Source organism: Dreissena polymorpha, chromosome 3 (assembly GCF_020536995.1).
Source record: "Dreissena polymorpha isolate Duluth1 chromosome 3, UMN_Dpol_1.0, whole genome shotgun sequence".
In the NCBI taxonomy this organism is placed as follows: Eukaryota; Metazoa; Mollusca; class Bivalvia; order Myida; family Dreissenidae; genus Dreissena; species Dreissena polymorpha.
The window spans coordinates 43,577,353-43,594,702 of NC_068357.1; the positions used below are offsets into that span (position 1 = coordinate 43,577,353).

Below are 17,350 nucleotides of genomic sequence, written 5' to 3' on the forward strand. Positions count from 1 at the left end.
TCTACGGAAATATCCACCAATAAACATTGTTTAAGGATAGATCTGTGCTACTAATAACTACAACAATTACTAATGTGTCATAAGATTTTTCTTTTTAGCGTACATACAATATTTCCCGCATGCATGACTGCAAAATTGGACGCTTATTTGACTTAAAATTTATAATAAATAATTTTTGATGATTCTTTGAACCGATGAATTAGTGACATTAAAATTAATTAAATAATTTTATTACCATAAAGATTATTTTTATTGCATCGGTCATTTAATTATTTAAAGCAGTATTCTGTACCACCAAAGACACCAGCAAGTTACGTTCATTTGATTTGATAACCGTTCATATTTTGCGAATCAATCGACACGTTACTGACGATCTCGTTACAGACGAACTATTCGTTGTACTTAGTCTTTGGCCACGTGACTAAATCTCGTTCCCTCCGGGAGAAAATCCGCGATAACCCGATAACGCTTATCTTTGTATATTGATAGGTCTTTGGGTATATACGCAGCAAAGAGTGGTGTGTAAATAACCCCTGCTTAATTGATCTTCTATAAGATCTCAATGGCCTCAGCATGTAAACTTTCATGTTTACGACTATTCAAGTAATAAGGGTATTGGCAATAATTATAGCTTTTCTATGACGAAGTCACCAGAAAATAATATTCAGGAACTTTTCCAATTCGATAGGAACATCATTCGCATTCAAAAACATGTAGATTTCTTGATATGTATAACTTTATTACTGACCAAACCTGTGATTTGTTGGCGTGTACCGGTAAGTTAGATAAACCGAAATTAAACAAATTACATAATCAAAAGTTGTTTCTTTCATCAGTTTTTCCCCCCAAAAAAACTTAACAATGTAAAAATAAAGCATGCACTGCTTGTTTATAATTTAAGTGTATGCATAAAGATAGTTTATACTGATTGCCATATATTTATGTTAAGTGAAAATAAAATGCATTTGGTACAATCTGTTACTATAGCAACCATTTAATCACATTTTTTACACATCGGCTTTGTAAATAATATGAATCCAACTGTTACTATAAAATATTGTTGAGTTTTGTGATTAAGAACTTTTTCTTTCCAAGCCATCAGTGGCTGTTGCCATGGTTGTTTAAGTGTATGCATTAAGCTAGTTTGCCCTTCTTACCATATATTTATGTCAAGTGTGTGTAACGTGTGTTTGGTGGATAATCTTAGCAACCATATAATTACGTTTATTCACACATCAACTTTGTTTTTAGTATGTTATAGTATTGTTTAATTAAAAGAACGAGTGTATGTTTATTGACCGTTTGTGATGCTATTGTATGAAACTTGTCATGCTGTTGCACTTAAACACTGTCCACTATAAATCTATAAATCAATCATAGTAATTATACTAAATATAAACGGCTGCTATACCCCAAATCCATCTAATATTGTATATATTAAAGAGAGTCGAATGACTGCGATTAACTTGTTTGTTAACTGAAAAAGTTTAAAAATCTCAATATCTATTTATGTGTTAAAGCGAATAAAATGGTTACCATGTTTAATTAAATAAATATTTCAGATAACCCTCGTTCATAAAAACTGAAGCCAAAGGGTCATTTTCGACCCTAAGTGAACCTAGCCTTTTCCATCTTTCAATTGTATCTGAATTGTGTTTACAACTGTATTACTTGGTTACACGTATAAATTTCTAGCATACAATGTTGGTGTTTTGGCATTAATCCGTGTTAGAAATTGAAAATTCGTCAATTAATAATGTTGTTCAGTTCAATAACATTCGCATGGATTTAGATCCACCAATCTTTTATTCAAGGCAAGCAACATATCGGTGTAAAAAATATACAACAAAACATACAACACAATATAACATTCATAAACTAGAAAAGCTGAGTTCGCCGCCGTGGTACGACCAATGCATATTATTGAGGGGTTAACGGGTTTAAAAACCCTTAAAAAAGAAACTATAACTATCCTTATTTCAAAACATTGTCTATCAACCTGTAAGGGGCGTATAAACCCCAGCTTTTAGCGCAGATAATATACCAAACTCTTCGCAGAGACGTCCCTTATAGAGGTAAACAAAGAACGAAAACGACCTCAATTATTTGTTTTTCTTGTTGCTTTGTAAAGAAATTCGAAATAATGACGGTCATGTAGTAATCCTATTAAAGGGGCCTTTTCACAGATTTTGGCATGTATTTAAGCTTGTCATTAAATGCTTTATATTGATAAAAGTAAACATTTGATCTAAAAAGCTCCAATAAACAGGAGGGCATGAAAGGCCCAAAGTCGCTCACCTGAATTTCAAAGGAACTGACCTGTTCTGTGCAGTCCAAGATGTCATAAGAACAAAATGTTCTTACCAACTTTCATGACTAGTGAACACCCTGGCAGCAACGTTTTTCTACAGACCACAACAATTTTCATACACATCAAAGATATCATTTAAACAAATATTCTGACAAAGTTTCATGAAGATTAATGAAGCCATATAAGGAAAAATGCCCAGCCCCCTGGTGGCCATATTTTTTAAGCAACTGGAACCATTTTCGAACTTGTCCAAGATATCATTGGGACAAATCTTCTGACAATGGTTCATGATGATCGGACTATAATTATGGCTTCCAGATTATAACAAGGTTTAACTATAGCTATATAAGGAAAAATACCACGCCCCCTTGGCGGCCATGTTTTTCCACCAACCGGAACCATTTTCAGACTCATTCAAGATATCATTGGGAAAAATCGTCTGACCAAGTTTCACGATAAACGGACAATGAATGTGGCCTCTAGAGTGTTAATAAGGTTTAACTCAAGCAATATATAGCCATATTAGGAAAAATACCCCGCCCCCTGGTGTCCATGTTTTTAAAACAACCGAAACCATTTTCGAACTCATCCAAGATATCATTGGGACAAATCTTCTGACCAAGTTTCATGAAGATCGGAAAATAAATGTGGCCTCTAGAGTGTTAACAAGGTTTTACTATAGCCATATAAGGAAAAATGCCCCGCACCCTGGTGGCCAAGTTTTTCAACCAACCGGCATAATTTTGAACTCGTCCAAGATATCATTGGGATGAATCTTCTGACCAAGTTTCATGAGGATCGGACAATAAATGTGGCCTCTTGAGTGTTAACAAGATTTAACAAGCCATATATAGCCATATAAGAAAAAATGCCCCGCCCCTTGGTGGCCATGTTTTTTAAGCAAACCTAACCATTTTCGAAATCATCCAAGATATCATTGAGACCAATCTTCTGACAAAATTTCATGAAGATTGGGCAATAAATGCGGCTTCTAGAGTGTAAACAATGTTTTACGAAAGCCACATATAGCCATATAAGGAAAAATGCCCCGCCCCCTGGTGGCCATGTTTTTAAAGTAACCAAAGCTTTTTTAGAACTCATCCAATATATCATTGGGACAAATCTTCTGACCAAGTTTCATGAAGATCGGAAAATAAATGTGGCATCTAGAGTGTTAACAATGTTTTACTATATAAGGAAAAATGTCCCGCCCCCTGGCGGCCATGTTTTTCAACTAACCGGCATCATTTTTGAACTCTTCCAACATATTGTTGGAATGAATCTTCTGACCAAGGTTAATGAAGATCGGACAATAAATGTGGCCTTTATAGTGTTAACAAGATTTTAATAGAGCCATATATATAGCATATAAGGAAAAATGCCCCACCTATTGGAAGTCACGATTTTCAAGCAAACGCAACCATTTTGAACTCATCCAAGATATTATTGAGACCAATCTTCTGACAAAATTTCATGAAGATTGGACAAAAAATGTGGCTTCTAGAGTGTAAACAATGTTTTACTAAAGCCATATATAGCCATATAAGGAAAAATGTCCCGCCCCCTGGTGGCCATGTTTTTAAAGCAACCAAAACCATTTTGGAACTCATCCAAGATATCATTCGGACAAATCTTCTGACCAAGTTTCATGAAGATCGGAAAATAAATGTGGCCTCTAGAGTGTTAACAAGGTTTTACTATAGCCATATAAGGAAAAATGCCCCGCACCCTGGTGGCCAAGTTTTTCAACCAACCGGCATAATTTTGAACTCGTCCAAGATATTATTGGGATGAATCTTCTGACCAAGTTTCATGAGGATCGGACAATAAATGTGGCCTCTTGAGTGTTAACAAGATTTAACAAGCCATATATAGCCATATTAGAAAAAATACCCCGCCCCTTGGTGGCCATGTTTTTTAAGCAAACGTAACCATTTTCGAAATCATCCAAGATATCATTAAGACCAATCTTCTGACAAATTTTCATGAAGATTTGGCAATAAATGCGGCTTCTAGAGTGTAAACAATGTTTTACGAAAGCCACATATAGCCATATAAGGAAAAATGCCCCGCCCCCTGGTGGCCATGTTTTTAAAGTAACCAAAGCTTTTTTAGAACTCATCCAATATATCATTGGGACAAATCTTCTGACCAAGTTTCATGAAGATCGGAAAATAAATGTGGCATCTAGAGTGTTAACAATGTTTTACTATATAAGGAAAAATGTCTCGCCCCTGGCGGCCATGTTTTTCAACTAACCGGCATCATTTTTGAACTCTTCCAACATATTGTTGGAATGAATCTTCTGACCAAGGTTAATGAAGATCGGACAATAAATGTGGCCTTTATTGTGTTAACAAGATTTTAATAGAGCCATATATATAGCATATAAGGAAAAATGCCCCGCCTATTGGAAGCCACGATTTTCAAGCAAACGCAACCATTTTGAACTCATCCAAGATATTATTGAGACCAATCTTCTGACAAAATTTCATGAAGATTGGACAATAAATGTGGCTTTTAGAGTGTAAACAATGTTTTACTAAAGCCATATATAGCCATATAAGGAAAAATGTCCCGCCCCCTGGTGGCCATGTTTTTAAAGCAACCAAAACCATTTTGGAACTCATCCAAGATATCATTCGGACAAATCTTCTGACCAAGTTTCATGAAGATCGGAAAATAAATGTGGCCTCTAGAGTGTTAACAATGTTTTACTATAGCCATATAAGGATAAATGTCCCGCCCCCTGGCGGCCATGTTTTTTAACTAACCGGCATCATTTTTGAACTCGTCCAACATATTGTTGGGATGAATCTTCTGACCAAGTTTAATGAAGATCGGACAATAAATGTGGCATTTATAGTGTTAACAAGATTTTACTATAGACATATAGCCATATAAGGAAAAATGCCCCGCCCCTTGGCAGCCACGTTTTTTAAGCAAACGCAACCATTTTTGAACTCATCCAAGATATCATTGCGACCAATCTTCTGACCAAATTTCATGAATATTGGACTATAAATGTGGCCTCTACAGTGTTAACAATGTTTTACTAAAGCCATATATAGCCGTATAAGGAAAAATGCCCCGCCCCCTGGTGGCAATGCTTTTAAAGCAACCAAAACCATTTTCAAACTCATCCAATATATCATTGGGACAAATCTTCTGACCAAGTTTCATGAAGATCGGACAATAAATGTGGCATCTAGAGTGTTAACAAGATTTTACTTTAGCCATATATAGCCATATAAGGAAAAATGCCCCGCCACTTGGCAGCCATGTTTTTCAAGAAAACGTAGCCATTTTTGAACTCATTCAAGATATTATTGAGACCAATCTTTTGACCAAATTTCATGAAGATTGGACAATAAATGTGGCCTCTAGAGTGTTAACAATTCAAATGTTGACGACGCACGACGCACAAAAGGCGATCACAAAAGCTCACCATGAGCACATTATGCTCAGGTGAGCTAAATAAAAACAAGAATAAAAAAAAGAAGAATCGAACCACTGACCCCTGGAATACTGTAATAAAAGTCTACCGCTTAGACAACTCGGCCATCCGTGCTCATTCAAATAGTATTGCATTTTATACTTTATATAAGATATCCTCGTAGTTACACAAAATATAAAGACAACAACAGAACTCTCCAAATTACTCAATCGTTTCGCTTTGCAACGCTTTATAATTTTCAGGTTTTTAAATAGTTAAAAGATGGATATTTTAGAGCATGGTCAATGTTCAGTATTACTGTTTCCTCACAAATATCATAACTAAAACGAAAATTTGCGAATCTGAAACAACTTGTTTTAATTTGGTAAATTTATCAAAATGTGAAAAGGCCCCTTTAATACCTTTCATAGAAAATCTTTTGCCGACCTAATATAATACTAATTGCACATTTTTTTACCAGTAACTGACATCTGCGAATAACTGTCATACTTGAATCAGATAAGACGAAAATTGGTTGTATAAATAAATGCATGACTTAATTAGTCATGCAAGTCATTTGCAGAGACTGGAATTTGATCCTCTGCTTAACATTCTATCGTGCCACAGGTGGTTAGCGTGTGGCTATGATATTAATTAGTGAAACATCATTTTGAATGATAAATAATCATATTATGACGAAAAATTAACTTTTCTGAAAAAAAATTTCACTATCAAATATGTATATAACAAGGTATTCAACTCGAAATCATCCGAAAACAGGGTGCATCGCTTTGAACAGCCATTACTTCACCAATTTTGCAGCGATTTTCATGAACTCGGTCTTATTTAACGCAGAAATGAATTTCCTTTCTGGAAATGTGCATATCTTGTTATATTTCTACACATGCTGTGTCAAAATATAAGAAATAAAACGATACACAATTCGTGTGACCTACTTAACAGCGATAAGACAGGATTTATAAATGAAATCTCCAGGTGTAAAGACATACCTTCGCATTGGACCAATGAAATCACTCGTGTGTTTAAAATGTCAGTTAGTTGAAATGTATGTAAACACAGGTTTAAAACGGCGCTGGACAGTTGGTTTTGATGCATAATGCAACGACAAGCACGGTTATAATGTTTTTCATACGTTTTATTGAATTTTGGTATCGAGGTACTTGAACTTTGCATGGAAGATGCCCTTTACTCCTTTAATCCGTGAAGATTTCAGTCTAAGATCCTGTCTGATCGATATTAAGTAGGTCACGCGACTTGTGTATAGTGTTATTTCTTAAAAGTTGACCCAGCAATCGTAGAAATATTGCAAGACATATACATTTCCAGAAAGGACAAAATACACAGTTTGAAAAAATAACACTCGTATAGGTATTATATATAATTATTTTTTTAAACTGTGTATTTTTGTCAATATTCGTTGTTGAAAAGTCAAACCATACACAATAGGTGTACATTTAACAATCTGGAACCCCTGGGGTAAGCTCGGGGGGGGGGTAGGGTCCCGGGGGAGGGGGGAGGCAAATTTATGATACTGCTGCCTGTGGATCAAGCAAACATTTAAAAGTGCTTATTCGCAGCGTCAATTTAGATTTTAGTGGGATTTAACCAAACCCAAATCACTGTAATTTTTCTTTGGGTTTTTATAGCTTCACAACAAGTTGTTTGAAAATGGCGACGTTGCAACATAAAAATAATGAAATGTATATGGTGTGAGAATGCGATAAGAGTAATTTATTCATAAACCTCCTGAATCATTGAAGGTAAAGTAAAAATATGTGCCAGATATGTCTCCGAAATACGACGATGTTTTGCAATGACAGCTCTTTTTTATTTTACACTGTTGGAATTGCCTACTCCTATAAATATGAGGTCGATTTACATCGACCTCATATCGTTTAACGTTATTTTGCCATAGCATCGTTCCGACATGAATTCATGTCGGAAGCTTTAACGGCATCAAATTCATATAACAGCACAGAATAATCATGCAATAAATTATTAAACATAAAATATAAACATTATTTTACTAATTGCATTAGAAAAATGTTTATACAAACTTACAAGTAATGATAGTCCAGACCTTAAAACACTACCACTGTTCAAATTCCATATTGTTTCCATATAGCACTGTGTAACTTGAAAGTTGCATATTGTTACCTCATTGGTCGGTTATAAATACATTGTTTCTCTATATATAGTATTCGATTTAGACGAAAATAATAATTTACGTGCAATGTCATATTAGTTTTCCATGAAAACTTTGATCATGCCGTGTGTGTTTATTAACTTTATTAATTATGTTATGCTCGTTTTTGTATTTCATAAGGAAGTATAATGTGTAGCCCTTTTTGTTAACTGATTTTATATTAGCATTTTGTTTTAACAATTTCAAATTATTTCACTACATTACTTTAAAGTTGTACAGAGCAACGCTATCATAGCCTGGTAAATATAATAATACAAAGGGTAGTAAGGCATCATGTCATATCTATTAATCGTAATACAAAATATATGTAAATGTAATCGTGTAATCGTATTTCACAACAATACTTTACAGTTGTAAAAAGCACCGCTAGCATAGTCTGGTATATTTAACAATAAAAACGGCATTAGGGCCTCATGTCATATTTATTAACCGTATTACAAAATGTATGTAAAAGTAATCAACAAACACGTAAACATAGTTTGCGTAAGGTTTCTGTAATATACCAAGGAGCAGTCATAATACATCAGACATATTTACAGTTTCACCATAAACACATAGAAAACATGAAATATATACAATTTAAGTACAGTTCATATGACAGAAATTTGGCCAACTTAATAGATACAATACAATTACGACAAAAAATAGGCTACATCCTTTGAAAATCTTGCGGCACAAGTACATTTTATGGAACACGCACTACAGCACTTGCACGCCATGCATTCACATGGAGATTGTTCGCATCCTTCGCAACATGATAATTGAGCGTTTTGACTTTCTCCTGTAATTTCGAAAGTTTGAAGCACCTGACGTCTCAAACACAAATTTTCGGGGTTCTTCACCATATCGGCTATTGCCTTTTCAGTTGTCTTCAATGAGGCGCTAAAGTTATCATATAATATAAGGCTCAATCCTTTTCGCCCATCTCTCGCACAACGTCCTGCCTCTTGCCAATATGATATCACAGACTTTGGACACAACATCAATATCAGGGATATCTATCCCCATGCCTAAGGCTACTGTCGCAAACAAACATCGAATTGTGCTGTTTTGCGATGGAAATTCTCGAAGAATTCTTGCCTTGGAACTTTCATGAGTGCACTTATGAAACATCTCCACCAACAAATTTTCGGGCGAAACCACACGACCTGCATAGGCTGAATCCCCTAGACACTCTTTTACAGTGACAAAAATCTCTGACACTGTATCGATCGACCTACAATATACTAAAATCTTCTTAGATGATTTGCCATTTTCCTTTAGATGATCTATCAGCCATTTTAACTCTTGCTCGTACTCCTTACTTTCCTTTTTCCTACAATAAATGAAAATATTTTCTCGGTTTGGTGATTTCGAAATTATGTCGGTGTTCTTGGAGTCTAATTGCAAGACTTCAAAAATATCTTGTTTGACTTTCATTGTGCTTGTGGCTGTTAAAGCTAAAACGGGGGCTTTAAAAAAGCTACGCAGCTGGCACAGTTGCTGATATTCGGGTCTGAATTCCTCACCCCACTCCGAAATACAATGTGCCTCGTCAATCACTATGAGTGATATGCGAGTCTGCCACGTGTCTGTCAGGAACACATCTCTCCATTTTGGTTTCAAAACCGATTCTGGCGAGGCGAACACGAACGTGAAACGACCTCCAGCTATATCTGGAAGAAACGTTACATACAAACGTTATATATACATGTATATCCACACAGGCTAATCAGGGACGACACTTTCCGCCTAAACTGGATTTTCGCTGAGAAGAGACATCATTTTAACGAATTATTCCATAAAAGCGGAATTTGTCGTCCCCGATTAGCCTATGCGGACGGCACAGGCTAATCTGGGATGACAATTTACGCACAAGCATTATGCCCAGTTTTCTCAGACCGCGACACATATCTCGGTCTTAGAAAAGTCACATGTCGAGCGGCGACAGCTCTTTATTAGTGCCTAGGGTTTGGAATCCGGTGACTGATGCGGTATTTACTACCAACTGATCAACTTGCGACCTAACACAAATATTGAAATTGAAATATTCATATGAAAAGTTTAATACTTTTTTTTATTACACATGTTTTAATAAGTATCGCTTATTATCAAAAGTAAAGATTTTTTTTAATACTTGCAATCTCGATTATATTCGCATACATACCATTCAGCATATCTTCGCTGGTATCCGCGCTAATTTTAGCGCACGAAAAATTCCAGTCTCGTAATGCTCCCATTTGATTTTCCATCAGAGATAAAAGAGGCGAAATTATCAATGTTAATCCTGAATTGTCACTAACCATTGCATTTAACACAAAACTGAAAGTTTTACGGAATCCAGTGGGTAAAAATCCTACACAATTCCGCTTTTTTGCAACTGAAGCTGCTATTTCAATTTGCTCATTTTTCAAATCAAATGCTATGTTGTGTTGAGATCTTCTTTCTTTAAAACGAGAAATTATAGTTTCTTTTTCCATTTTAATCGGCTGCTCAAAAAAATAATCGAAAATCCAATGCGCGTGTCGTGGGGTCACCCGTTCCGTGTATCCAGTGCATTGACATTGTATAATGTTATGCAATAGATACTGGACTTGGACTTGGTATTCGTTGTTACGTGACTTGTCCGCGCACCGCTTTGAATTTTTTGGCACTGTCCCAGAGTCCCCTATAGCCACTGGTGGCATCGAATATGCAAACCGTACATTGTGAGCAACAGAGAGTTGAAATGGGTAATATTATATAAATGTGTGACTAACTGACTATAGGGAACGCAGGGTTAGTGATTCTTAAAAGAAATGTTGTTTTTCTAAATGGCATTGTGGTTAAGCGTCATGCAGAAATGGAGACATGTGCTAATTGCGCCTCTTCGTTTAAGAAAAAACCTGGTGGATCGGGATATTATCGTTACTCGCTTGAAAACAAATTAGGTTCAAGCAGCAATATCACTGCTCGCGAACACTTGGAATATGTGACTGGTTCGAGCGTCACGCCTGACTCCAAGAAAAGAAGTGGCAAATTTCTCTGTCATGAATGTTGGAACAGGCTTGGAAATTCATTCAAATACAAACAGTATGTAAAAGACTTCTTTGAAGCTACCGAACAAGAATCGTACGTGTCTTCGAAAAGAGCCGCTAGTGATATTGTACAGTCGCCTGGTACATCATTCAAAAGGCCGAGATACACAAGCACTCCTGTGAAGGTGAGTACAGTTTTAAAACAATTCATGATCGAATGTAGTCTATTAAGATGACCAGACAGAGCCTACTTTCTTAAATTTCTACAGTCAATTTGGGCCGTTTATTAAGTACGTCACGCTCGGAAACGGCGGAAAATTTTTCTCGTGCACTTCGTGCCGACGCGCGTCGAATACTCAAGACGATTCGGGGCATGCTCGTGCAACAAATGGCTGGAAAATTGTCTCGAACACTTCGTGCCGACGCGCATAAAATATTAAAGACAACTAGTCTGTATAGGGTGTATTGTTATGCTTACGGTATTGTGAATAAGGGCCATCTGGCGCACGTGATACAAAAACTAGTCTTTTTCAGCAGCTGTTAATAAGCTTTGCAATGTCGTAACCTCATGAACTAAAATGGATTATGTTGATATTGCCTGTCGTTTAAACGTTTACTGTTTTGTAAACGTTTGTGAGCATAACACGAAACGCGACCGTTTAAACGTGATACCCTTTGTGACAACTGTTCATAATTTACTTTTCTACTATTTTTAAACTGTAAGTCATTCAAATAATGTGATTGATCTTTTAAGTGTTTTTTTTTAATACAGTTTAATAGGGAAGTGTATTATATATTAAATTATATTTTAAATATGTTGTGACAGGGGGAAGGGAGGGGGTTAACAATTGTCTAAACTTGCGTGACACTTAAGGGGCGGTCCCATAAAGCCTACGGTCTTTTAACTTACAAATGTAAATACAATTAAAACTACAGCTACAATAAGTTTTATTTCCGCTCGTGTCAAGTATATGTTGTTGCTATTGCAGTGTTATGAATGTCCAAACATAATGATCGTGTGGTAAAGCTGTAGAATTGTGCCCTGCTGATAGCCCACCCGTTTAAGATGATATTAACGCGGCGATAAGGATCTGTTAACGGGCAGCTGTGGCAACGTATCCCTAGTTCCCCTGCTGAGAGTATCACATCGGCGCATGTATTGTGTCCGCAGATTAGCATTAACAATGCGTGTATTGTGACTGATAAATGGGTCTTGATGGAAGCACGTGACGGATGTCATGATGTGCCCCCCCCCTCATTCGTGCAGTTTTTCTGTGTCGTAGCTGTTTGTCTCGCAGTAGCCTGAAATAACAGGCTACTGTGGGCAAATTACTTGTTTCCGTCCTTATTTTAACATATATTTATAAATTAAGCGTTGGTGTCATCTGGGGTGCCGGTGTGGGGCACGTGACTTTATTTTGTACGCACGCAGAGTTTTTCAATCATCATTTAAATTATTTGTTAGATAAGACAACAACTGACACCACCAATTAAGCTAGTATGCAGGGTCAAATTAAAGCAGTACGCATAGAGAGTCGGGGTTTCATACTCCTTATACGATTGTCAACATAAAACAATCAGCCGCGTCGGAAGCATTCCGGTATTGGGGCCGCAAAATGATTAGCCTTGTGTATTTTTCATTGAGAACTCTCCGATCATAATATCTATTTCATCTATCGAGACATTTTATCTTCATTTCTGGCAGTATTTTGTTATTTAAACAATAATCATGTGTTACATATTTTCTATATTTTCATTCAGGCTGCGCGCAACTTTAACAATTTTACAATTCATTAAATTCGTTAATCAGTACAATTTTGAATAAATCAACAAAAATACGGTAGATTTTCTCTGTTGACCTAACGATTCAAAGATGCAGTCAGATTATCGGTCCATTGGGTGAAGCATTAGATTCGGTGTTCGATTCCAATGTTATCCAGCACGAAATATATCGACATCGGTACAGGGACTGTAACCGAGACACAAACGTGAGTAGGATCATTGAGTTATTGCACGATGAACATCTGTTCACGAATGTACCTGCGCGTTACCATAACGCATTTCCTGGTTATGTTTATAACATAAACCCAAAGCAACCAGGTGGATTTGCAGCAAAAATCAAGCAATTGTCGCTGCGCCTCGATAGGCTTAAGAAAGTGGTGATAGACAGTAAGTAAAAAAAACAATTGTGAATAAACTTGCTTGAAAATAAGTGTGTGCGTAGCTAGTTCTGATTTCAACGCCCAGGTACGAAAAAGAATACATCGGGCTGCATCTTTGAATCAGTTGATTCAATATTTCCAATTAATATCTATGAACCTCGCTCTGTGAAAATGGGGATTAATGCAAATGCGTAAAGTTTCGTCCCAGATTAGTCTGTGCAGTCCGCAGAGGCTAATCAGGGATGACACTTTCCACTTGTATGACATTGTTCGCAGAAAGAAAATCTCATCTGAGCAAAACTCCAGTTTAGGTGAAAAATGTCGTCTCTGATAAGCCTGTGCGGACTGCACAGGCTAATCTGGGACGACACTTTACGCACATGCATTAAACCCCCTTTTCACAGAGCGAGGCTCATATTTGTTAGATAATGGTATAAGTGCTTGGATTTCAATAATTGAATCTTTTCTACATACTTAAAGTTTCATGCGAACAATTTCCGTTAATGGGAGATTTGTATTGTTGTGTTCACTGTTTGTAGTCTCCCTACATGCCAGCATTCATAAAATACAATTCATAAATAAGACACATTTTAAGTGGAATAGCTGTTTTTGTAATGCAGTCATGTAAAATGTTTGTATTTGTCTTCTGCGGAATGTGGCCTTTATAAATGGTTATGGTGCGACTTTGTTACGTATCGGTGCTTCTGGGGTTTTACACTTTTTTTAAAGCCATTCGTGTTTTGTTTAAGCGTGTAGATACATACGTGCGTGCGTGTGTGCGTGACTTTTTATCTGTGCGCGCGTGTGTGCGACTCCGTGGGTGCATGCGTGTGTGTGACTGTGTGTGTTCGTGTATGTGTGCAATTGTGGCTGCGTGTGTACGTGTGTGTTTTTTTAATTGTTTGGTCACAGATCTCGTGCTTTATCTGTTCAATCAATATTAAACTTAAACATTTCGGTTTTTTGTACAATGTATTGCTGGTTAAAATGACTGTATAATATAAAGTTTTAATGCTTTTAATACATATTTAGAGATTTGAGTGCAACGGACAAATAAATAAATACTTATAAAGTGTATACGTTTAAAAATAAAAAGAGAATAAATCAATTATGCAGTTGATTTCTTTACAATTGGTCAGAGGGATAATTCATAAACTATTCAATTTATTATACAATATTGAGAATGTTTAAAGTTATTGAAATTGACAATACCCGCGACAGATGGCTACAACTGTTTTAACCACATGTTGTTCATCACTAAACACCTTCACAAATATCGAATTTTACATTTCACTAAAATGTATTACTTCCAAAAAATAAAGATTTCATTTAATATTGTTTACATTAAACGTTTAAATGAATGTGTCACTTTAGCACTTTTCCGTTTCTTTAGGCAAAAAGATTATGTTTAAGGTCTCTTATTTCCATAAAAAATAATCTAATAATTTAGAATTGAGAATAGGTAGTTAACTCAACTTAGTAAGCATCTTTCTTCATAGTGTAATAGTAATACCCCTTACGTACTTAAATAGTTAAGAAATTCATATGAAAAAAACTAATCGAAGTATGTTTTGCAGATGTTCATAATATTTTGGATTCTTACGTTTAACTGTATTCAGAGTAAATTATGATTTGGTTATATGTTTATACTATGTGTATCGTTATGTTTTATATCTCTGTTTCTATGTAATTTACTAACATCATCTTTGTTCTAATAATACCGAATAAGTCCTATATTTCGTTGCGATAGGCCTTACTAATCGGTAACTATATGCTGATCGTTTCTGTTTCTGTTCATTTACAGAGAAACATCGTACAGAGATATTTATTATTTGTTCATATGTTTATACTATGTGAATCGTTAGTTATGTTTTATGTTTCTGATGCTATGTAATTTGCTGACATCATATTTGTTATGATTACCGAATAAGTACTATATTTCGTTTGATAGAGCTTAGTGATCGGTAACTATATGCTGATCACTTCCGATTATTTTGATTTAAGGAACTATTCGATAATTATTATTGTGTACAGAATGTTTCGATTATTATTATTTCTTACGCATAATGAGCTACTCCGCTTTTTCATGATGTAAAAAAGTTTAGTTCATTTACGTTAAAGTATGTTTTTTTACTTGTGAGTGTGTTCTTGTTTGTATGAGTGTTTGTGTCTGTGCGCTTGAACGGGCGTACGTGTGTAGTTTTGCATTTTTGTTTTGTTTTATTTGTGTTTATTTCTTGTTAAAATATGTTTTCCTCGTGTGCTTCGTGTGGCATATGGGATTGAAATAAACACCTTCCACATATTCTTTGAACAAAATGTGTTATTTAGTATTATTCCTTGTTTCCTCACAAACACAGAATTTCTTAAATCATACCTTTCACTATGTTGTTCAAATAATTACTAATGTATACAACTGCTGGTTTTAACACACACACACAAAGGTTTCATTTATTAAAAGTGTACAGAAAGCTTAAATATGCTTTGGTCTGTTGTATAACAACAATTGGTCATGTGTAACCTATGAAAAATTAATTTCGTTCAAAGTAATTCAAAGTAATTCTATAACCGTCAAAAACACTTCGTGTGTTGTTTATGTTTATTTTCAAAATTTACAAAACTGTTGTTCTTCGACAATTTCACACATTTAAGAGGTAATCGTTCTCATTTTGGTCTAACTAATGACCATTGTATGTATTAGCAAAGATTTAACAAGAAAAACTGAAAAAAAGCTGAAATCAATTTGCTATAGGAAAACGACGGTAGCCGTTTAGACGTAAGCGGGGTAGCTTACGTCTAATTATTTGGACTAGGAATTGCCTTGAGCTGAAATAATTCGCGTTCAGAATAAATCCGAGAGTCTGCCAAAGCAAAAATCATCAAAAGACTATATTGCGGCAATTTATATTGACTAAAATTGCCTTGATTGAACTTCAAGTTGAAGGCTTGATGACATATATTCAAACCTGGTTGTCTCACGGGTCGGGTTAACTCGCGACATTTCATCAGCGCCCTCAGGATTTTGTTTATGCAAAAACCTGCGAGAAATACTTGTCAAATATGAAAAGAAACATCTCTCGATGCCAGTATGAATTGATTTTTTATAATTAAATGTCGTAAAACTCACGACTCTAACAATATGATTGGTGCTTGTTTTTCGTCGGTTATTTTTGAGTTGTGGCTGTGGAGATCTTGTGAAATCCCATAATAGAATGTTTGCATATGATGCAGTTGGTTAAGGAGCACATTTTGACACAGTCACCATCGTTTTTCTGATCAAAAACACGAAAACAAACAGGAAAACAGTGTAATTTAGGCTAGATTGAACTTTAACGGTACGCAGTTGTTTACAACCATCGACTAAGCGGAGGTTTGGGGGCGGTAGCCCCCGATACTAAAGAAATATATAGGATAAAAGGATTATAAGGTTTTGTGTAAGTTGTTATGTGTTAGATGTTAAGGGTTAGGGTACGCTGTTTGATGTTATGTGTTGTGTACCGGTAAAGTTCAATCGTCCCGTAATTTATCATAACTCCATATGTTCTAAAAAAAATATTTCCTACTTTACGTATTATTCAAATAGTGTTTCTAAGTAACAAAATCATTTATTTATGAGTATTTTCCATACTTGATTGTCTGTTCACGTTTTTCACAAGATATTAACCTCCCCTGCAATCTCAGTTTTAAGGCTATTTATAGCATGCAAATCTTAAAATTGGAATAGCCAATCAGATTCCATGGCTCAGGAAGAAACTACTTCGAGATGAAGGTTGTTTAAGTAAGGTGTATGTTAACAGTTTATCAAAGAAATAAGGCCTAAGTTGTAGAACTTGGGGTGAATGCATCCTTACTATTTTTATTATAAACAATACCCAATAAAGGGCATGTGTGATTGTACTTGTGAATGGCAGGGTAACTACTGTTCTGATTGTCAGTCATAGTATCATTTAATGCATAGGCTAAATTGACTTTTCTCGTATGACAAAACTCTGACTCCAGGTATTTGCTTCATGGTGATAGATTTTGGCGTGGGTCTATTTTTTTTCAAAATTTTGGCCATTGCTTGAGCTTTGTTTATGGTTTCTTGAGTTAAAAAGGCCATAGTAACATACAAGATAAGCTTTCACATCAATATTGTCATCGCTGCTGGCATCATAGCAGTTAATTGATAAACTACTTGGGCAGTGAGCAGTGGTTATAAGCAAAATATTAGCGCTA

General features: G+C 35.6%; 1 protein-coding gene across 7 annotated transcripts in view; it reads left to right on the top strand.

Annotated features, from left to right (window-relative positions):
* The first annotated feature begins 7,410 nt into the window (after positions 1 to 7,410).
* Positions 7,411 to 17,350, top strand: part of LOC127873871 (clathrin heavy chain linker domain-containing protein 1-like) — a 28,904-nt gene continuing 18,964 nt past the window's right edge. For 2 of the 7 annotated variants that reach the window (XM_052417961.1, XM_052417962.1), the window contains exon 1: positions 9,730 to 11,155. In XM_052417961.1, coding sequence (XP_052273921.1) covers positions 10,796 to 11,155 — 360 coding nt within the window. In that variant the 5' untranslated portion in view covers positions 9,730 to 10,795. Of the gene's footprint in view, positions 7,529 to 9,729; positions 11,156 to 15,500; positions 15,787 to 17,350 lie in introns of those variants that run through there. The other 5 variants (XM_052417963.1, XM_052417967.1, XM_052417966.1 and 2 more) reach the window with 5 other exon arrangements.